Consider the following 22,966-nt stretch of genomic DNA (forward strand, 5'->3'; position numbering starts at 1 on the left):
ACCTTTTTGTTTGTAAACAGCGTTTACAAACTTACTTGCACTTTCTTAGTCTTTGCGCATTCGCTTTGTAAGCACTGGGTCTGTAGTTCCGCCTACGTTCTGCGTGACCTTCCGACGTGATTCAGTAGTACGTAACGTTGTGAACGTGCATCCCAAAACCTGTGCTACACAAGCTTTTGTGCTTAAAAAGTATTAAAAAAAATTATTTTACAAAAAAATTACCGATCGTTTCGCTAGATAAGACCCGTCTTCCTTGGCTGGGATCATTTAGAGCCCTTTGAAGCTGCATTTAAATTACATTTTGGAAGTTCAAAATGTGGGGCACCAATGAAGTCCATTATATGGAGAAAAATCCTGAAATGCTTTCCTCAAAAACCATAATTTCTTCACGACTGAAGACAGAAAGACATGAACATCTTGCATGACAAGAGGGTGAGTAAATTATTTGTGAATTGTTGTTCTGAAAGTGGAGTTCACCTTTAAGTAAGACAAGCCATTTTTTGCAGTGTACAAAGTGGTGTTGGTTCAATATCACTTTTGCAACCATAATTCATTTTGAAACAAGGTTGGGATTTCAACAAAAAAACAATGAATTAATGTTATACAGTAACATCGGTATGACTTTTGTACCCACAATTAAAGTTGAACTAATAGGGAGGTTACAACAGAAAAACAATGAAGATGTCATTGAATCATCATGATGAAGTGATGTTGGTTCATCTTCACTTTTGCACCCTTAATATTGAAATAATGGATTTCAAAAGAAACAAAAGATTTCAAAAGAAAAACTATGTCGTCATTGAATCATCATGATGAAGTAATGTTGGTTCAACATCACTTTAATGCTGAAACAATGGGGATATTTCAGCAAAAAAAAATCAATGGTAATGTCATTCAGTCAACATTATGAAGATGGTTCCTCATCACTTATTCAGCCTCAGATAATGTTGAATTTTCCAAAAAACAACGGCAATGACAATGGCAACTGTTGTTGAACCAGTATTGAAATTAACAACCATTAACAACCCCCTTTTTTTAAATACTATTAAAATGTCAACATAAAACAATGTTCCCATCTGATGTACCAAGTTATACAATATGGCCTGTGTTCAACAAATTCATGACCATTTCAAAGTTTGGGGAAAACCTTTAAAATCAAAATGACAAATTTCCAGCAGCTGAGTCACTTTTGGGTTTTTAACAGTTCAACATAATCAATGACAAAAAGGTCAATCATTAAAAAATAAAAGTAGGACAAAAGGACAAAAGCACTACAAATTTTAAGACAATTAGTGTCAGGAGTCAGGTCAGACTACAAGTGGTCCAAGCTTAGAACATGGAACATGGCTCAACCATGCAGAATTAAGGACCAGAACTATCCGTTTTATAAGATGGCTTACATCAGACTGCTGCCTCTTTCCTTTGGGTTCTCTGAAATCTGAATCTCATCTTAAAGGAGAAGTCCACTTCCAAAACAAAGATTCACATACAATGTACTCAGCCCCTTGTCATCCAAGATGTTCATGTCTTTCTTCAGTTGTAAAGAAATTATGTTTTTTAAGGAAAACATTTCAGCATTTTTCTCCATATAATGGACTGATATGGTGCCCCGATTTTGAACTTTCAAAATGCAGTTTAAATGCAGCTTTAAACGATCCCAAATACGGTTCTAAACGATCCCAGCCGAGAAAGAAGGGTCTTATCTAGCATAACGATTGGTAATTTTCATAAAAATAATACAATTTATATACTTTGTAATGTCAAACGCTCGTCTTCTCTTACTCTGCCTGGACTGTTTTTTTTCCGATTCATGTCAGTTAGGGTATGTTGAAAAACTCCCATCTCATGTTCTCCCTCAACTTCAAAATTGTCCTATATCACTGTTTTACCTTTTTTGTTAAGGGTGTTTGATCCTCTTTGCATGTTCACTTTGCAAAGACTGCAACATACCCTATTTCAACATACCCTAACTGTCTTGAGCCAGAATACAGAGTTCAACGAGAGCAAGGCAAGACGAGCGTTTGAGAATAAAAAGTATTTAAATTGTATTTTTTTTAATGAAAATAACCGATCGTTGCGCTAGATAAGACCCTTCTTTCTCGGCTGGGATAATTTGCAACCGCATTTGGGATCGTTTGAAGCCGCATTTAAACTGCATTTTAGGGGGTGAGTACATTATATGTGAATCTTCGTTTTGGAAGTGGACTTCTCCTTTAATTAATACTGACTGATGAATATGAATAATGACCTGACAGCAGTAATCAGGGAGGAGGACATAATGCACAGAACAGCATCAAATTTTAGGCCAGGTGATCATGTTGTCACCTACAACCCAATGTATAATTTGCATTACCATTATTAGAAGATAACTTCTCATTTCTTTAAATGTCCATCCTAATCTGCCTTTACTTCTTCTAAAGCAAAGAATGCAATGTGCTCTGTAAGACATGGGCTGTGTTCAAGAAATCTGCTTAATGTTGTGGGAACTTTAATAAATATTACTGTTATAACAGTGTATACACTTTATTTTGGTGTTCCCCTTTGACGTTCTCTAGCATTGCACTTACTTGCTAACTCTCATTAGAGTATTAGTATTAAGTAGACTTTTAGGTTAGGGTTGGTAGAATAAGTTACTTATAGGCTACATTTACACCTGGTTACCTCCTGATTTAACACTTACGTATAGGAAAAGCTGCTGAAAACATTCATTATGTTTGTGATCATTGTGACATTCATGATGTTGTGGTCATTGACAACAAATCAATATTAGTTCAATATCTCTGTCTTTCCACTCATGTGTGCTGTCGCTTTCATCAAAATTTCTTTGTACTTTAAATATTAAAATGTCAAACTCAACCAAAATGTTTGTTTGCATATAAACTTAACATTGTATCAGTGTCAACTTGCTATCTGGGATGTTCATTGCATGCTACTATGAAGAGTCAAGGTTAAGACGCTGTATTTTATATAATTATGTAATTTTAGCATACGCCTACATAATTATATTTAAGACATTAATTGATGTCGTTAGTGTTATTTGAATGATCAGAGAGAGATTGATGATGTATACAAACACATGTTGGTCTGAGTCGTGAGGAGCTTCGAGAAAGAGACTTTGTGGAGCAGCCTCACCGGAGAGGAACGGGGCGGGGTGTGTGTGTGTGTGTGTGTGTGTGTGTGTGTGTGTGTGTGTGTGTGTGTGTGGGGAGGGAGGGAGGGATGGCTGTGGCAGGTCTGCGGTGCGGGGCTGAATCTCAATGAGAAAGCGGCCAATGTAAATCACTGCAAGACACGGAGGAGAGAGAGAGAGAACAGCAGCTGCCGACCGACCAGCCAGCCAGCCTCCTCTGCGGGACAACAAAGGAGGTGCCGGGCTCACATCACGACTCCTGTCAGCACAACTCAACATCTGAATCGTGACCACTAAGAAGAAATCTTGAATATTCCCTAAATCTTCAGCTTTAGGTAAGTAGAATGGTCTAATTCTTTTCTGGAAGTAAAAAGAAAGCAAACCGAAAGCTCGCAAATATTTCACCTCTTTAAATGTTGTTTTGCTCATTCTAATTTATTTAATAGTTCGGCTTATACGTCATTGTTAAATGGTCGGCGACGTGATGTTAATTTTTGTCCGGATTCGAATTTCTAATTACTTAAACATGTTTTCAAGTAATTTTCATACGTTTGCGTGACGTAGTCAAACTGTCATTGTTGGGGAAAATGTAGTAGTTGGACATAATCTTATATTATTATTATTTCTCTCACAATGTAAGTGAGTCAGTGTCATTCAGTTTTTGTGTGTGTTTTTAAATATATTATTCGCATATTTTGGACTTTTTATGAAAGGGCTTGTGTTCAGGTCGCCAAAACCCTGTTGGTATTATTCAAATCTTTAAAAAATGTTTTAAAACTTTTTTTTGGGAAACATGTAATTTAACCACTTTAACCTAAAATCATTGTAAAAAAAAAAAAAAAAAAAAAAAAAAAAAAGATTTTTTTTCAAACATGTATGAAAGCAAGGTGATCTCATATTAAGAACGTTTTGAACTCGAAAAAAGATTTTTATCATCCTAATCTGTCATTGATCCTTGAATCAAGAAATTTGTCAACGTACTCGTTTTCAAATATCACACGTTAGTGTTTGTCATGTCAAAGTGACACTGTCAACAAGGGGATGACAGACGCAGGATTGAATTAGCTCTAAGAAACATGTAAGCTGTCATTAAAAGGTTATTTTAAGACCAGACATTAATTGACACCCATGTCACAGGGTTCAAAGAGCATGCAAGGATTAAACTTTCACGATTAGTTTGGTAACTTCTCTTCTCCTCATTATTTTTTTACGCGTTAGACCTACTTTGACAGGACGACATGGAGGAACACTTTGACGAGAGGGATAAAGTGCAACGCAACAGCCGAAGCGCAGGACGGGCGAACGGGCTACTCAGCCCCACTCACAGCGCCCACTGCAGCCTGTACCGGACGCGCACCCTGAAAGCCCTGAGCTCGGAGAAGAAAGCGAAGAAAGTGCGCTTTTACCGCAATGGTGACAAGTACTTCAACGGCATAGTGTACGCCATCTCATCGGACCGGATAAGAACCTTTGACGCGCTGCTGGCCGACCTGACCCGAACCCTCTCTGACAACGTCAACCTGCCCCAAGGGGTCCGAATCATCTACACAATAGATGGTACCAAAAAAATCACCAGTATAGAGCAGCTGGTGGAAGGTAAGATGTTGTCTAATGGCGCCCAAACACACGTCGGATTGTTATTCTTGGGCATTCTTGGATCGCGTCTTTTTAAATTTAAACATAACAACTGTCACTCAAATAACAAGCACCGATTTCTTCCGAATTGTTTTATTTTATTTTATTTTATTTTATTAAAATCCAACGCAGAAGTAAGCTGTTTTCTGTGAATGTGCAAGATTTCCGGTTCATTGTGAGTTGTTGACCTTATTCTCCAGAGAAACAAGAAAATCAACACTTTTAAATGTGCTAAAACGATGTTAAAACGAGTGGTTCATTCATAAATCCATCAGATCACTGCGGAAATACAACCGGACAACAGAAGACAGCAAAAGCAGTGCTAAAAAGGGGCGGGGCTAAAAAGGTCAATAGGGAAATAACGAGAAGAATAATAACGTGCAGTAAACGGTAAAACTGTTTGCACTACAAACTACTGTGTTCATAATTAAGATAATATATGTGACCCTGGAGCACAAAACCAGTCACAAGGGTACATTTTTCGAAATTGAGCTTTATATATCATCTGAAAGCTGAATAAACAAGTTTTCCATTGATATATGGTTTGTTAGTATAGGACAATATTTGCCCGAGATACGACTATTTGAATATATGGAATCTGAGTGTGCAAAAAAATCAAAATATTGAGAAATCACCTTTAAAGTTGTCCAAATGAAGCTCTAACTAATGCATATTACTAATCAAAAATTAAGTTTTGATATATTTACAGTAGGAATTTTACAAAATATCTTCATGAAACATGATCTTTACTTAATTTCCTAATGATTTTTGGCATAAAAGAAAAATCAATAATTTTAACCCATGCAATGTATTTTTGGCTATTGCTACAAATATACTCCAGCGACTTAAGACTGGTTTTGTGGTCCAGGGTCACATATTAAAATAACATGATAAGACACACTAGTTTGTAATATCAAGCAGCAAAATGAGCTGTTTTGTACATGTAAAAATAGCTGCAAGTGGATGAGATGGAAGTCTCGCACATAAAATTTACAAATGGCCACGCCCACTTATACATAAAAATAAGGTGGATACCGCTGCAGCCTAGATATCTTAAAGTGGGCGGAACTTATGTCAAAAGTGGGCGGGGATTGTATGGTTTAGGGGTGGGGTTAGATGTGGACATTCCAGTGTTGCCAAGTTTGCGGTTTTCCTGCAGAATTGGGCTACTTTTTTTAACATTGTTACTGTGGGTTGTTTTTCATGTCCGCTGTGAAAAAAATGTGTATTTTACCCCGCCAAATGCGATTTTTATTAGGGGACCCCCCCCTTGAAATGTGATTTGGGCTAGTTTTGAGTAGGAATTGGGTGGGTTTTGTTGTGGAAACCTGGCAACCCTGGGACCTTCCAAATGGAGCTGCTATGCCATTTTGTCGCTGGCTTCAGGATGCAACGAAAATCAGGACTAAATTCTCGAAAATCGGGGTAAAATCGTGTAGTGTGTGGGTGGTATCAGTGCTAATTCACTAATTCAAAATATATGTAAATATGACAGAAACAATTTACCGCTGCATTGCATCTCACTGTTTTTTCAGTGTCTTGCACAAGAAAGTTGATTTTAAGATGCAAAATGTAAAGCATTTCAACATCTCAACACAATCTCATTAGAAAACATGAGTAAGCAGATTGTATACATATACATATACAATACAGGTTGTATACATTTTTTAAATTCAGATTAGCCACCAAAAGTAAAACAATAACATATTTCCATGAAAGCATCAATTACTTTTCTATTTCTTTTTTTCCCCTTTTTAATGCAGCGATCCATTCTGTGTGAATGGCTTTTAAGCCTATCAAATATGATTTCATTTTAATAGCATACTGTTTTATGAGAGACACTAAAAATGCTGAAAAGTCTCCGTGGCTTGGTGCCTTGGATGCTTTTTTCGAAATTAGAGCAGTAGATGTGATGACAAGGATACAGAATTAGGGCACTCAATGATGAGCAGTTAAGTCTGCATGGCATTACCTTAAATCAATGCATTTTAACAGCGATGACAGCTCAATCGACAATGAAAAGCACCAGATACTGCCTCGGGTGTTTTACCCTAAAATGCACTCATACTTTTCAAAGAAAATGAGTAAATTCTCATGCACTGTATCATTTCTCCATTATTTTAGGTGAGAGTTATGTGTGTGGCTCCACCGAAGCGTTTAAAAAGGTCGACTACTCCAACAACATCAACCCTAACTGGTCTGTGAATGTGCGGGCCTTGGGCTCCAGCAAGTGCCCCACGTCTCTAGCCAGCTCGAAAACAGGGCCACAGTCCAAAGAGAGCAAAGACTTCATCAGACCCAAACTGGTCACCGTTATCCGCAGTGGGGTGAAGCCACGGAAGGCAGTTCGCATCCTGCTCAACAAGAAGACGGCCCACTCCTTTGAGCAAGTTCTGACTGACATTACAGATGCTATAAAGCTTGATTCTGGCATTGTCAAGAGGATCTACACCCTTGAGGGAAAACAGGTAAGATTGCCAGTTTATTAATGGAAATCTTAATATCGCTGCATTCATTTTTCTGCTGCCAAAGGAGAATCTGTTTTGCGTTGTATCATGATTGAACTGTCAAATCAAATGTAAAGTTGATTCATTCATGTGATTTTACCTGAGACAACTAATGAATTTCATAATAGCTTTTGTTATGTGAGCTCACCCTTTGAACTGGCACGGAAAACTTGAAAGTGTACTGAAAGCGTACATTGGGAGTTCCAGATAATTGATTGCTTGTGAAATAAAAATATTAGAAATGATTCATTCATCAACATCTGAGCTCCTTCTTATGTTATTGTCATCAGTTGACTCAAATACTGTAAGTGTTTAAAATTGTTCTTCTCTTGTAAAACCACAAGAAATATCCTAGATTCAAACAATGTGGGCTCAGGATCCAAACAATGTGGTTCTTGTTTTTAAACCTCTGAAATGAATTCCTCCCACAAGCTTTGAATTATAAATAATGAAGTCTCATTATTTTAAATGCTACAGGAGAAATCTCCCCCTAACCTGCAGCAAGATTTATGGCAGATCTAGTCTAGTTTATGAATGGGATTCTGTGTCTTTGCCCACGCACACTCAACATGAGAGAACCGGTGGCTCAGAGCATACAGAAATAACTCGGGCTTCTGCTCTCATTTAAATTCCTCCCACCTTTTCATGCTGCTCCGAAACAGCTGTGCCACCCCACACGTGAAAAATGACGTACTTTGACATATGTGAATAAATATTTGATCATACACATTGTACAATGTAAAGTGCAGTTCAAAAGTTCACTTGCGAAAGTGAAATTTTTTCTAATTTAATGCACTAATTTTATAGCATATTGTATTATCAGGATTATAAATTTAGTTTACATAATTTGTTTTGTTTACTTTTTTTTTAACTTCTAAAATGTTTTGTTTATTTCCAGGTTTTTTTCTGAATCAGGGCTATTTTAGTATCTCAGTGAGATAGTATAATACTTTTTATGAATATTTTGAATTAGTTTTTATTTTTCTGTTTCCATTTTAATTTTAGTTTTAGTAATTTGTCATTATTTGTTTTTTTTTTCAGTTTTAGTACATAAAGATAAAAAATAAATTAGAAAAGCTGCCTATGTAAAAAAAATGTTTTTTTTTTAGATTTTATTTTATTTTAGGTAAAGTTTATTCTATTTCAAGTAACACACCCACACACACACACACACACTCATGTTTGTTTTTGTGAATTGTGGGGACTTTCCATAGACTTCTATAGTTTTTATACTGACCAGACGATACTGTCTATCCCCTAACCCAACCCTAACCCTAAACCTAGCCCTCACAGAAAACATGTTTGCATCGTTACACTTTCAGATAAACAACATTGTCAAAAATTTCAGGTTTTACTATCCTTGTGGGGACATTTGGTCCCCACAATGTAGCAAAAACAAGTACACACACACACATATATATATATATATATATAAACATATATAATATTTTTTATATATAAAAAAACATAAAAAATCTTACTGTTCAAAAAAAAAAAAAAATATATATATATATATATTTTTTTGAACAGTAAGATTTTTTGTTTTTTTAAAGACGTCTCTTCTGCTCACCAAGCCTGCATTTATTTGATCCAAATCACAGCAAAAAATTTGAATTTTTTTACTGTTTTCTAAATATTTTAAATATTTTATTTATTCCAGTGATTTCAAAGCAGACTTTTTAGCATCATTACTTCAGACACATGATCCTTCAGAAATTATTCTAATATTCTGATATGCTGCTCAAAAAACATTTATTATTATAATTATTATTTTGAAAACAGCTAGAACAGCTAGTAGACGTTTCTTTGATTAATAGAAAGTTCAGAAAAACAGCAATTATGTGAAATAGAAATATTTTGTAATATTATAAATGTCTTTTTCATCGCTTTTTGGTCAATTTAAAGTATGTTGCTAAATAAAAGTATTAATTTCTATAATTAAAAACTGACTCCAAGCTTTTGAATGGTATAGCGTATAATGTTACAAAAGCTTTTATTTCAGGTCAGTGCTGATCTTTGGCTCTTTTTATTCATCAGAGAATCCCAAAAAAATGTACTCAACTGTTTTAAATATATTGATAGTAATAATAATTAATAATAGTTAAAGGATCATGTGACACTGAAGGCTGGAGTAATGATGCTGAAAATTTTACATTTTAAATTGGAAAAATATTTAAAAATGGTAGTTTTTTTGCTGTATTTTGGATCTAATAAATGCTTCATAAAACATTATAAATTCTTACTGTTCAAAAACTTTTGAAAACGGCATTTGGCTGAAATCCATTAAACTCTAATTAATCTGCGCACAGATCTGTTACTTCCCTCCATTGATCTCTGTGCTGGCGGCTCTGCCAATGTCTCAGATCTTCAGACTTGGTCTTTTCTATTTGAAAAGCCCTCTAAATCACCTTGAATGTGGAAAACCGGGGCACTTCATATCATGTGCAGTCGTGTATAAGACTTGCTGCCTTTTTAGAGCAGCTGTACTGAGCAACAAATATGTATTTTGAATGAAACGTGATTCATAAAAGCCTTTCTCCCACTGTGTGGGTCTGATAGCAGAGGTTACACAGCACGGCATCAAAGCTCTGGTCACCATCCAGATAAAGTAAGAGCATTATGGGTAGCGCTAATTTTAGAACAGGGATCGATTGGGCCTGAGGGAGCTGTCTAATGAACAAGCCTGGCCAGCACAGTTACAGCACACGATATTGTCCTGATACAATTATGAACAAAAATCAACAGAAACCAAGGAGAGACAGAGAGAGAAAATGAAAGGAGATAATAAAAGAATCTATGTGGGTTAGAGAAAAAAAGATGAACATGGGAGGTGGAGAAGTTCAGGTGCACAATTAACAAAGCAATAAAAGTACATCTTCCTGTTTATTGTCCAGTTTGAATGCAGGATCCAGGTGTGGAAGCAGCTTGTGCCAATATTACATTTGCCATGCTTGTTTGATGTATTACAAAAGTAAATCTAACTGTGCAGGTGATTAATAGAATATTTCTAAAGCAATTGTTAGTTAAGTTCGATGTTGTTGAGTCATGAGGTAATTCCTTCTCTTTTACATAACATGATTGTCTTTTTGGTATTACGTCATTGCAGCCATTTTTCAGTAGGCTCTTGTTGTTTTTGCAAAGTTTGCAAAAGATATCTTAAGAAAATCTATTTAAATTCAATTTTATCTGCTGAGAGTAAGTTCAGTAAGAGAGCTGAGGCAGTATATTTTTCAATAGACTAAAAGTTGTAGTATTTTTCTGCTGCATTAATGTATGTAAATGAACCCGTCTCGGCCTTAAGAAGGAAAATATGCATTTCTACTTTTAGTCAGTGAATAAAATTATGATTTCTCTCCTGCCTTAGTTGAGTCTAATGTAAAATGTGCTCCAAACAGAGACTGTTTGTGGCATGTTTCATATTGTTGGGAAAAAAAGAAAGAAATTCACCCAGTCTGTCTATTAGTGAAAAAGCTAATTATAAATGCAAAGCACTGTGGAGATTGATTGCAATCTGATTACTCACATAGGAGTATGAACATGATTTTCCCAAGTGTAAATGTATGTTTCTTCAAGCTACAGATCCTGTCAGTTACTTGGGTGGCATATGGCATGGTGTGATGGTGTGTTCCTTCTGTTCATATAAGGCTGATTTTATATCTGATGCAACTTACAACTTAAAACAGTTGTTTTTGGTGCAAATAACTGTGTATATCTCTTCTAACCATATGGTTCTTGGAAAGAATCGAAAACCATATAAACGATGTCTTCAGCGATTGAATCATTGTAACGGAACCAACATCTGCCTCTAGCACTGATGTCTGTAGCACCTGTCGTGATTTAAAAATAGATGTCAGTTGCTAGCATGCATGTGAGATCTATGTGGAAATGAAATGTGAATGAATCGAAAAGCTCATGATCACTAGAGAGATCTGGGTTTTTGGGTCTTTGCGTGAGTCTCATGGCACCTTTCTGATAACCTGTATAATGAGGTCAGAGACAGTAGATCAAGGCCTTATTCCATCTACCTACATATGAGAATGTAGAATTTTTCTGGAGTGTTACTGTAGGATGTGAAGTATGGATTGGTTTCATGGTAGAAAAAACTGAACTACAGCTGTGTTTATGCTGAGAGTTTTTTTTTTTTTTTTTTTTTTTAATTTTAAACAGAATGGCGATTTTGTACATTTTTCTTATTTTGCCTAAATATCATATATTTTCATTTGGTACTGCCCTTCAGAGGCCACAGAAGATAGTTACACGTTTCCCAGAAGACAAAATTTTAAAAAGTTAAATTTACCCTGAACTTCAAATTCAAAAAGTTTAATGCATCGTGTTTTGGTATTTGGAGTATTTGGTCAATGTTGCATTCGTATTTCATTCAAACCGCACCAGAGTTCACTTGGAAGCAGACAGAGACCCATCTTTTTAGCCGTCTCGGTCCACTTGTTTGCTGCGCACCCGTGTTTGGATGGCAGCCTTCACACTCACTCAAATGAACCACACTAACAGAGCAATTGCACCAGAGTTCGTTTTAACCAAACCAACCATGACAAGTGTGAACACATCTTTAATGATGTGCTTACTACCTTTTTGGACCTTGAACGTGGTACTTGTGTTGCTATCTATGCAGGGTCAGAAAGCTCTCAGATTTCATCAAATTTCTTAATTTGTGTTGCAAAGATGAACAAAGGTCTTACGGATTTGGAACGACATGAGGATGAGTAATTAATGACAGAATTTTCTTTTTTTAGTGACTTATCCCTTTAAATGCCATTTTTATAGTAAGTTGGTAATTTTGCAAACCAGATTTGAATTCCCTTATCAAATTCCCTTGACTTTTAAGCAACTATAATGATCCCTCAGACCCACCAATCAACACCCTACCAACTATCGACAGCACCCTAGTATCACGGTGGCAAGTTTTGCATGGAAAACCACAAGTAGTTTATTGATTCAGGTGCTTCGCATATAGATATTTCAGAGTCAGAAAAGTTTTCTGTGCCACGTCTGATTCAGTTCCCCTCAGATGGCCACTGACCTGGATCCAGTCCCCGTGTGATCTCCAGAAATTTCCGGTAGCACTGAGTGCAGGCTCATATTTTTGCTTGTGGTGCAATGCTGCAGGAGGACACTGCTGACAGATGGGAGCAAAGAGGGCATGCAGCTAAAATTCATAATTAAACATGTCAAAACTCTCTTAAAAACCATTTAACGTCATCTGCAACCATGCACAGACCCTCCAAATGTCCCTGGCTTGGAGCTTTCTGTCTGCCTCTGACTTTCGGACACATATGCAGCGTACTAAGAACTATCAGAGTTGTGGTTGTCTTTCCTTACAAAGGACAGGACTTTGGACATGAGCTAATTTTATCCATGTATGTTGCTCCCTCATGATCTCTCCTTCCAAAGAAACTGATCACCCCCCCCACTTCAACAGTTTCTATGACGATGTGATCCAGTTGCTTAGTAACGGTCTGAGCCTTTGTGACGTCACCGTGGGCAGTAGTGTGTGTCGGAGTGTGTGGGGAGTTTAGTCTGAGAGAGAGGTGGACGTATGATAAGTGGTTTAGGCCTCGGACATAGCTCTCGTTCTTATCCGTTAAGCTTATATTTACACACACAGACACACACTTGCACACAAACATAAAGCTACACAAACACACACATTCTAATAGTTAACACACACACACACACACACACACACACATAAATAACCAGACAGACGTGTCCTGCATACTGCAACTGATTCTTAATGATCTCTGGCATATGCTTCGGGCCGAGACAGAGACATAGCAGGCGTGTAATCGGCAATCACTCATGTGTTTGCTCTTCCTGGAGTTTGTCGTATGGACATAACTGATTTTCCACCCCATTGCATATGCACACCCTGTTTAATTAGCCATGTCTTTCAGTCTCTAACAGCCTTCTATTGTCTGGAGGGCCATTTACCCCCTCTTGAGCTCTCCTCACCTCTTGTTCACCTCCTGTCCAATGAAATGGCCAGATATTCAGCCTTTGGCATATGGTCTTGCGCTCCCCAGATATTGTAGTCAGCAGAATTTCTTTGTTTCCTGGTGAGTTAAATCCATGTTAAAATCCAAATCTGGATTAACAACTCAATCTAAGATTGAAGTTTAATCTGGGTTTCAGTAATGTTCTCATGTATTGCATTTAGTGAAAAATAAGGAGGCAAATTGCACCACTTTTCTACTTGAAGTGCTGCAATAGCACTGTGCTGTATTAAATTAGGGGCATTTATATATGTCTTGTTAATGTAAGGACTCTTACTTGTTATGTAAATATAACATTTCTATACATGATAGTTTGTTTTCATTTTGTTTTACTCTAGATTACTAATTTTGTTTTAGTTTTCCTCTAGTTTATTAATTTGTTTTGTTTTAGTTTTACTGTAGATGACTGTTTTGTTTTACTCTAAATGGTCAAACACATCCATCTAGTCCATTATTACATAGAAATGTGGATGACTGTTTTGTTGTACTCTTTTTTTTTTTTTTTAGAATTTGTTTTGTTTTCCTGTCTTGTTTTTTAAGTTTGTTTTGTTTTACTCTAGTTGACTGTTTTGCTTTGTTTTAGTTTTGCTTTAGATGACAGTTTTGTTTTACTCCGGATGACTGTTTTGTTTTTCTTGTTTTTTTTTTTTTTATTTTTTGTTTTACTCTAGATGACTGTTTTTCCTTGTTGTAGTTTTACTCTAGATGACAGTTTTGTTTTACTTTAGGTGACTGTTTTGTTTTTTATTTTGTTTTACTCTATTTGTTTTGTTTTGCTTTGTTCACTCTAGATGACAGTTTTGCTTTTTGTTTTGTTTCTTTTTTTATTCTAATTGACTGTTTTGTTCTTGTTCAGGTGACTCTAGACTGTTTTGTTTTACTCTAGACGACTATTTTGTTTTTCTCTAGATGACTGTTTTACTCTGTTGTACTTTAATCTAGATGACTGTTTTGTTTTAGTTTTTGTTTCTTTTGTTTTACACTAGATGACTTTTTTTGCTTTACTATTTTGTTTTACGTTAGATGACTTGTTTTACTATAGATTACTTGTTTTTCTCTAGATAACTGTTTTGCTTTGTAGTTTTACACTTAATTACTCATTTTGGTTTTTGTTTCTTTTGCTTTTTGTTTTTTAGATGACTGTTTTGTTTGTTTTAGTTTTACTCTAGATGACTGTTTTGTTTTTTTGTTTTGTTTTACTGTTTTGTTTTCTATTTTGTTGTTTTACTCTAGATGACTTTGCTTTGTTTTAGTTTTACTGTAGATAACAGTTTTGATTTGTTTTTGTGTTTCTTTAGTTTTACTCTAGATGACGGTTTTGTTTTTATACTCTAGATTACTTTTTTGCTTTGTTTTAGTTTTACTCTAGATGATAGTTTTGTTTTGATTTTATATTGTTGAGTTTTACTTTAGATGAGTCTTTTGTTTTACTCTAAATTACTGTTTTGCTTTGTTGCAGTTTTGCTCTAGACGACTGTTTTGTTTTGTTTTTTGTTACTTTTGTTTTACTCTAGATGAGTGTTTTGTTTTACTCTTGACAACTGATTTGTTTGTTTTGTTTCGTTTTTGTTTCTTTTGTTTTAGATGACTTTTGGTTTAGTTTTAATCTAGATCACTTTGTTTTTTTTATTTATTTGTTTGTTTAACTAAGGATGATGTTTTGTTTTCATTTGGTTTACATTTAGTCAAAAACTAAATTGCACCACTTTAGTGGTGCTAAATGTGCGGCAATAGCGCTGTACTGTAAAAATAATGTCATTGTCATTCTTTTCAGCAAACAGTCTCCTTTCTATGTAAATTAGACTTATTATATATTGTGCCAGAAAAATAGGCGTGCACAGAAAATCATTTAAAAGAAAAGTTCATATTTTGTGCATATTTTGTATTGATCATTTAGTAATTCATCAAATGATGATCAAATGACACATTAATGTGTATACATCCAGACTTGCCATGCTTAGTCTTTTAGCATTTTAAAGAGTCAATTCAAATGTCTTGACTGAAGTGTTTTAAGGATCTGGTCAGTCAAAGAGGCCTTTCATATAGCAATTTTGCATTCTTTTTTCTTTTTGTTTGAGCGTTGCATATTGCATAAGAGTTGTTGCATTAAATATTCTTAGATGATTTTGAAAATGTTCTCTTTGAGAATCTCCCATAATTAATTCATCATCATTATGGTACCCATATCTTTTAATGTGTGGTGTAATAATTTGCAGTGTCTTGTGCATGACACGCTGTTTTAAAAACATAAAAAAAACCACATCTCTAAACCTTGCTTTTTTCATTCCACTGCCCTGTGTCTTAGTTTTTAAACATGTTGTGTGTGAATGACCCTTTAGGGTGCTGAGTATTAGATCGCCCTGTCATGCATGAAATGCTGCAAAAACATGAGCAAAATGGTCAAACACGTCAGTTTAGCCCATGTTTACACGGAAATGGAAAACCAAGGCAGTGAAATGCAAAAAAAAAAAAAAAAAAAAAAAAAAACATTGTGTGTGAAATGCTGTCAAGCCAGTGGTAGTCAGTGGTATTCTCTGGTAACCTTGCACTCAGAACAGACTTGCAAGATTGAGAATTGTGCCAAGCAGATTGCTTTCAACACAGATTGCATGAACATGTTTGCGTTGCCTGATTTGCATAATTAATTTCATGAACCAGGCACCACAAGAAGACAGACAGCATTTGCAAATAAACAGCAGTGAATTCCCCTCAAAATGTGCAGTTGTTCCTTTTCTTTGTATTTTAGCTAATCCATCCTCATTTATTCTGAGTACACTGTAGCGTGTCAGACAGGAGGTATCTGGAGATCAGATTTGAGTTAGTCTGCTGCTTTTGCTGAGTCACTCCTACCAGGTGTGTGTGTGTATGTGTACAAAGAGTGTGTGTTTGTATGTGAACTTTTGTGTCGACAGCTTGTGTTTGAGCACTCAGTGTGTGTGTGTGTGTGTGTGTGTGTGTGTGCACAGCAAATGAGCTTTCCATGCAAATCATTTTAATGCGTGTCTGCTGCCAAAACCACACACAATGAAAGCCAAGACATTAGGGGCATTTATATCTGTCTTGTTAACTAAAGCACCCCTACTTTACTTGTAAACATAACACTGCTCCAAATAATTGTTTTGTTTTGTTCTCAGTTTGTATGTTTCTATCTTTTTCTGCTTTTGTTTTTGCATTTTGTTTTGTGTTTCATCTTTTTTACTTTTCTCATTTCATTTTTTTTAAGTGTTGCACATTGCGTAAGTGTTGCTGCATTGACTGTTCTTAGATGACTTTGAAACTGATCTCTTTCAGAAACACTCATATTTAATTCATCATCGTCGTCATTATCATCATCTTCATCCCCTTATCTTTTAATGTGTGCTGTAATAATAACATGCACGCTGAACTTTCTAATGAGAGCAGTGTCTGGTGAGACTCTCATCAAAGAGAGAGTGAGCGAAATGGAGAGAAAAGTCTGATCAACTGAAGCTACGTCTTTTCCTGCAGTCTTTTCTCGAGGGACGTGATTTTTATCGCTCGCCACAGTTCTGTAATAATAAAATGATTCCTAATCTCCACCCACTTCTGGCATAGAATATATCTTATGTAATTGAGATCTTATGTAACTGCTCTTGTAGTCTGCTCGGCATTTAGCAGGCCTGATTTAGGAGATCAAGATGGCAGCTAATTCATCTGAAGAAGCTCCACATTAAAGCAGACAGTGACATTATTAGGGCTCAGTTCCCTTGACTCCTGGTGCTCTTACTGTGCATTAAAATTCTGTCATTATTAACTCATTCCAAAGGTGTTTGATTTTTATTTTTCTATGAAACATAAAGGTGATATTAGGCTGCTCTTTCTTCAAAATGCATCATAGAAGTATCTTAAAAGATGTCCTGTAGCTGAAATTACACATTAACCTTTTTTGAGATTCTTTGAATAATATAAAGCTCAAAAGAACAGTATTTGCTTGAAATATAATTGCAACATTTTGTACTATTATAAATGTCTTTGATGTCACTTCGGGATGTGCATGAATCAGAATACTGTGTTCGGAAAGGAAATGACGTGTACTACAGAACCCCTAAAGGGAATGAATAAGAGACAGGAGGAAAGAACATATTTCAGTGCTTTCTCTCGCGATTATATTGTTGGGTTGGGTAGACTGGGTACAGTTGCTTTTTCCATTACCACACCAAAACTAGGGACTGAAAAGGAATGATTTTTCTTCTGACATTTCTTTAGCTTGTCTACTAAAATATTAATAATTATTAACATCCATAAGTAGGTTATATTTGCCACAATTAGCTCATAAACACAAGAAGCTTTTTTGTTGGAACAGTACCTGTTGAGACTCCCATCCATAATGCTTTAAAGCTGCCTAACCAATTAATTACAAATGTAAAATACAACAGAATTCAACAGTTTTTGTTATGTACAACCCTATGGTCAACCCTAATTATACTGTATATAAATTGCGGGCAACAGGGTGACACTATTAATTAACGGGACATTGAAATCGCTTTTGAATGCACTCACGTTTTACTTTCACTTTCAAGATTGGCGATTACATATACTCTGTTTATACTACAGAGCGGCAGTACTTGCCTCACATTTTACAACATAAGATGTTTGTCAGTGGTGAAGGATCTGCAAATCAGTTGCCATCGTCCTATCAGTTACCTCTCCTTACTTTGTTTATGTGGTAAGTAAGATTTTAAGTATTGTAATGTACAAGGCTACTGCTAGTAAGCGGCTAACCGTGTGTTCCGCAGAACCCGTTATTCCTTTTCCGTGCCTTCCGAATAAGGATTCATTATTCAGGCACATCCCTAAAAGTATCAATTTCTCAAAAGAAAACAACAAAACACACACACACAAAAAATCTGAATCATAAAGTGCATCTTAAAGTGCCATATTATGCTGTTGTTATTGTTATGAAATCTGTCACATGAATTCTGAAGTCTTGGAATATAGAGGGTTTGTACTTATGTTACGATTTGGTCAGTTACCTGGATGCACGGCCATATCGGCAGTACTCGGATGTAAACAAAAGCATGGTTTGCATGGTTAATGTACTACTGAATACATTGTTCTGCTCATTTCTGCTGTCTAAACCACAGAAAAAATGCTTGGAAGTGCTAAATCATATAGAGAAGGACTTAGTAAGCAGGAAAGGGTGCAATAGTTTGACAGACTAAAGTTAATAGGTGGTAATAGGGCTGGGCGATAAAAAAGTGACATCTCGATATTGTGAAAATAACTGTGAAAATTTGATATATATCTTAATATGTTTGCATGTGCTTTTAAATAATTTAAAAAAACATGATTTTCTTTGGCCCCTATTAAAAAAACAACAAAAACAATTTAGATAGAACAGCTATTGTTACAAAGTAAATACAAAATGTTTAGTGCAAATTTAAGCAGTTAAAAAAAATCTAGTGATCGCTTGCTGCTTTTTATTAAATGAACACATGTATATGTAACTGAAGTAGTGCAAAACAAGTACAGAAAGTGCTTTCTGTCAGCTTTTTAGTGCATACAATTCAAGTTACACTGTGCAACTGGGGGAAATAATTAAACTGGAGAAGTTTTTAGTTAAGAACACTGTCTGTCTCTGGTTTAAAAGAGAAAGCTAGCGTAGTAGAGGCATGTAGAGCACTCCCACCTCACGTCTCTTGTGCAGTCATACGTAAGGGGATAAAATATAGGACATTCAGTGCGTTCTTTTGGGAAAGTATGCTTAAATTTGAAATATTTGATATTCACAATATTTTCACATTTTAAGTCGTCTAAATTATTGCAATATTATTGCTAATATTCAATGTATCGTCCAGCCCTAGGTGGTAAAGATACGTATAAGCAGTATTAATTAAGATATTAGCTTAATATTGCATCTACCTGACTGGAAGTGATAAGAACAAACACGAATGTTGTCAAGATTCTTGCCTTGGAAATCCTGCTTCAGTTTGGCCAACCTCAAACGCCTTTTGTTCCTCAGACAGTTTTTTTGCACTCTTCTCCTTGATTCGTTATAACTTTTGGCAGTCTGTAGTCCTCCAAATGTTTTTCCCGGTCTGACCAATGAGTACAGTCCAAAACATGACAATAACTGACCATTTTCATCAGTAGTAATTAGCAAAATATGCGAGTTTAGTTCGGCTCAGTGGCATTGTTTACATTCCATCCCTCCAATATGGCGCATGATGACACGTTGTGAAAACACAATATGGTCATATGGACAAGTTTAATGGTGCTTTTATGATGCTATGTTGTCCTTTTCGGAGTATTAAAGGTCACTAAATGTTCGTTATGTGAAAAAAGTGCAGCTTCCTTCATATAACATCTCTTTTTGTGTTCCTCAGGTGAAAGAAATTCCTGAGCCTGAAGCTGTTGTTCAAACTTTAATGTACCCCACTATGTCATCAGATTCAAATTTGACATTATGAAATGTCAGGGAGTCAAAGTTCATCTTGTGTTTCATCTCAGCCGAATGCAAAACAAGCTGAAGACAGCAGTTATTTTGAACGCTTCATGTGGAGGCTTGAGGAACGCTCAGATGGAGGTGGGCAATAATTCAATCTGTTGTCTGATGGGCTTCTTCTGTTTAAGGACCAGCCTGTTTTGATGAGACACAAGCCTCCCACAAAGATAATGCTGTCATACCGCCTCATTTTGATAGGCCTTATTTTGTTCCCTCACTCCCTCTACGCACATCTACACACATACACCCACATGAATGCGCGCATATGGGTGTAGGATGAGCTTGTGGTGTGATGTCCTGCATTTCTACCCCAACAGACTCCCTGCTGTTTTACACACGCATGCGTGTGCAGGTCGGTGGGCTGAGGATGAGTGTGAAAGCGTGAGCTGGCATTGATGCAGGTCAGGACTTCACCTTTGTCATAGCAAACGTATTCGTCTCTGCCCTCTTGACCGGGACAGCTATTCTAGATCCCATCACCTGATACTAACTGGATTAACTACTAGCCTGGTTACTCAAGACTTGCAGTTTGATCCTCAATGAGTGCTTTGAGAAAGGAATGAGGCGCTTTTGGCTTTGTTTTGGTTTGTTGTTTCAAAGGCTGTACTTTTAAGGCACTTTCCACATTGGAGAGAAGTGCCAACATGGCTTGTGTTTGTCTCTTGTCCGTGAACACATGGTATAAACATCTTGTGGGTGCATTCTCATTGGCGATGGGAAAAATGTCTGTGTTGCAGTGCTAGACTCTCAGCACCAAGGACAGCACCACTCATTCTGTCTCTCAAATGCTGCGGTGTTTAAAGTTTAAACTTTCATGTTTAATACTTTCTGCTTTTCCTGGTTTAATATGCAGATCTTATGGTCAGTAATCTATTTGTAGGTTCGCTGATAAGTAAATCCCTGCCTCTGTTTGTTTAATCAGCCTGACACCCCAACCAATGGTATGAGTTTGGGGTGGGGCTTTCTGTTTGTCTAACCAATGACTGTTTGGTGCTGCTCTCACAAGCATTTACATATTTCAGTCTCTTACAAACATTTACGCATTTAAGTTGGAAAATCAAAAATGATTTTTACTGTTTTACTGCAATTGATAAATAGTTTTTATGGTCAACAGTACCTAAAATTTGCCTGTTTCTTAATTTCTTAATTCTGTTGTTATTCTGAACCAGCGTTTTTTTTTTAAATTATTATTATTTAGTAATATTTGAAGTGTTCATTTGTAAAAACAGATAACTCCGTTTTAAACCATTTTCAAAACTTATGTTTTTTGTACATTCCAGTTAATCTCAATCAAACAGCAGTTGGGTTATTTTTGAATGAGTGAAAATAACAAGAAAAACAGCTAACTAACACAATAAAAACATGATAACATAAACACATGATTTTTAAAAATAAAAAAAAACTGAGTTATCTGTTTTTGCAAATAAACTCTTAATTTATATTATTATAATATTTATTAGTATTTTATTTATTAGTATTTTTAATTAGCTTTTTATTTGCATGTATTTTCAGTTTAATTTTAAGTTTTAGTATTTTTGTCATTTTTATTTTTCTGTTTTTTTTTTATAATATTTCTATATAGCTTTTTATTTTTAGTCTAGTTTTATTTTTAGTAATATTAGTACTTCAGTCTAAACCTTTTTATTTCAAAACAACATTTCTAACTCTTAATTTTCTTATTTACTATTTATATTTTATTTAATTTTAGCTCCATTTTTTAATAGTTTTAGATTTAGTGAACAATGACAACACTGCTGTGGACGAATCGGTGCACATTATTTTAAATAAAATATTTTTTATCCAAATGCAAAGGGAATGGCATATTAAATGATTTATATTATTATAATATTTATTAGTATTTTGAATTACCTTTTTATTTTTTACGTATTTTCAGTTCTCATTTTAAGTTTTAGTATTTTTGTCATTTTTAATTTTCATTTTTTTATATAATATTTCTATATAGCTTTTTATTTTTAGTCTAGTTTTATTTTTAGCAATATTAGTACTTCAGTCTAAACCTTTTTATTTCAAAACAGCATTTCTAACTCTTCATTTTTATTTGCTATTTATATTTTATTTCATTTTAGCTTAATTTTAATTAACAAAAACATTTTTTAATAGTTTTAGATTTAGTTAACAATAACAACACTGCTGTGGACTAATCAATGTGCATTACTTTAAAGAAAATATTTTTTATCCAAATGCAAATGGCATGGCATGTAAAATGACTGAACGTTTTAGAAATTCCCATTTAGGCATTTTATAAAATAATAAAGCCTTTCCAAATTGTTGTCGATAGTAAATGCAGTAATTAATGTTAATGGTAACTTCAAATACTAATGTTAATTTCAGATGTAGAGATTACCAAGTTTTAAGGGGGGTATTGTAAATAAGAGTACAACAAACTGCAAATATGTACAAATATATACAAATTATATTGTTGGGTGACATAGGTAGTTTTTTTTTGGAGGTAGTAGTAGTAGTAATAATCATGAAAGCCCGTTCCTGACACTGAATTAAAAAAAAAAATGGTTATTGCAATGTTTATCAAACAATTCTGACTTTTTTTTCTCAGAATTGTGAGGTAAAAATGCGCAATTGCGAGAATTGCAACATAAACTCACCAATGTGAGAAATAAAGTCAGAATTATGAGATAAAAACGCAAATGTGAGTTTGTATTTTGCAATTCTGACTTTTTTCTCAGAACTGTGATGTATAAACTCGCAATTGCAAGTTATAAAGTCCAATTCTGAGGGGGAAAAAAGACTGATGTTCTCAGAATTGCGAGTTTATATCTTATAATTTTGACTTAACTCACAATTGTGTGTTATAAAATCAGAATAGCAAGATATAAAACTTGCAATTCTGAGAGAAAAAGTCAGAATACGTGTTTACAGTATATCTCACAATTCTGACTTTCTCAGAATTGTGAGTTTATGTCTTGAATTTTGACTTTATAACTCGCAATTGTGAGTTTATATCTCACAATTCAGACAAAAAAACGTCAGAATTGCGAGTTTGTATCACAATTCTGAGGAAAAAAAAATGGAATTGCAAGACGTAAACTCAGAAAAAATTGTGAGAAAAAAAGTTGCGATTACCTTTTTTTTTTTTTTAATTCAGTGGTGGAAACGGGCTTCCATAACTAATAGTTCAATATGTCAATTCAATTCAGTTTTTTTCCCAATTCATATTGCTTTATTGCATCATTGTACATAG

At 35.1% G+C, this 22,966-nt stretch overlaps 1 protein-coding gene across 3 annotated transcripts in view; it reads left to right on the forward strand.

Annotated features, from left to right (window-relative positions):
• The first annotated feature begins 3,233 nt into the window (after positions 1-3,233).
• Positions 3,234-22,966, forward strand: part of dclk1a (doublecortin-like kinase 1a) — a 60,916-nt gene continuing 41,183 nt past the window's right edge. Inside the window, exons 1-3 of one of the 3 annotated variants that reach the window (XM_051121265.1) lie at positions 3,234-3,465; positions 4,349-4,726; positions 6,890-7,233. In XM_051121265.1, coding sequence (XP_050977222.1) covers positions 4,369-4,726; positions 6,890-7,233 — 702 coding nt within the window. In that variant the 5' untranslated portion in view covers positions 3,234-3,465; positions 4,349-4,368. The remainder of the gene's footprint in view (positions 3,466-4,348; positions 4,727-6,889; positions 7,234-22,966) is intronic. The other 2 variants (XM_051121266.1, XM_051121263.1) reach the window with 2 other exon arrangements.

Source organism: Labeo rohita, chromosome 10 (assembly GCF_022985175.1).
Source record: "Labeo rohita strain BAU-BD-2019 chromosome 10, IGBB_LRoh.1.0, whole genome shotgun sequence".
Lineage (NCBI taxonomy): Eukaryota > Metazoa > Chordata > Actinopteri > Cypriniformes > Cyprinidae > Labeo > Labeo rohita.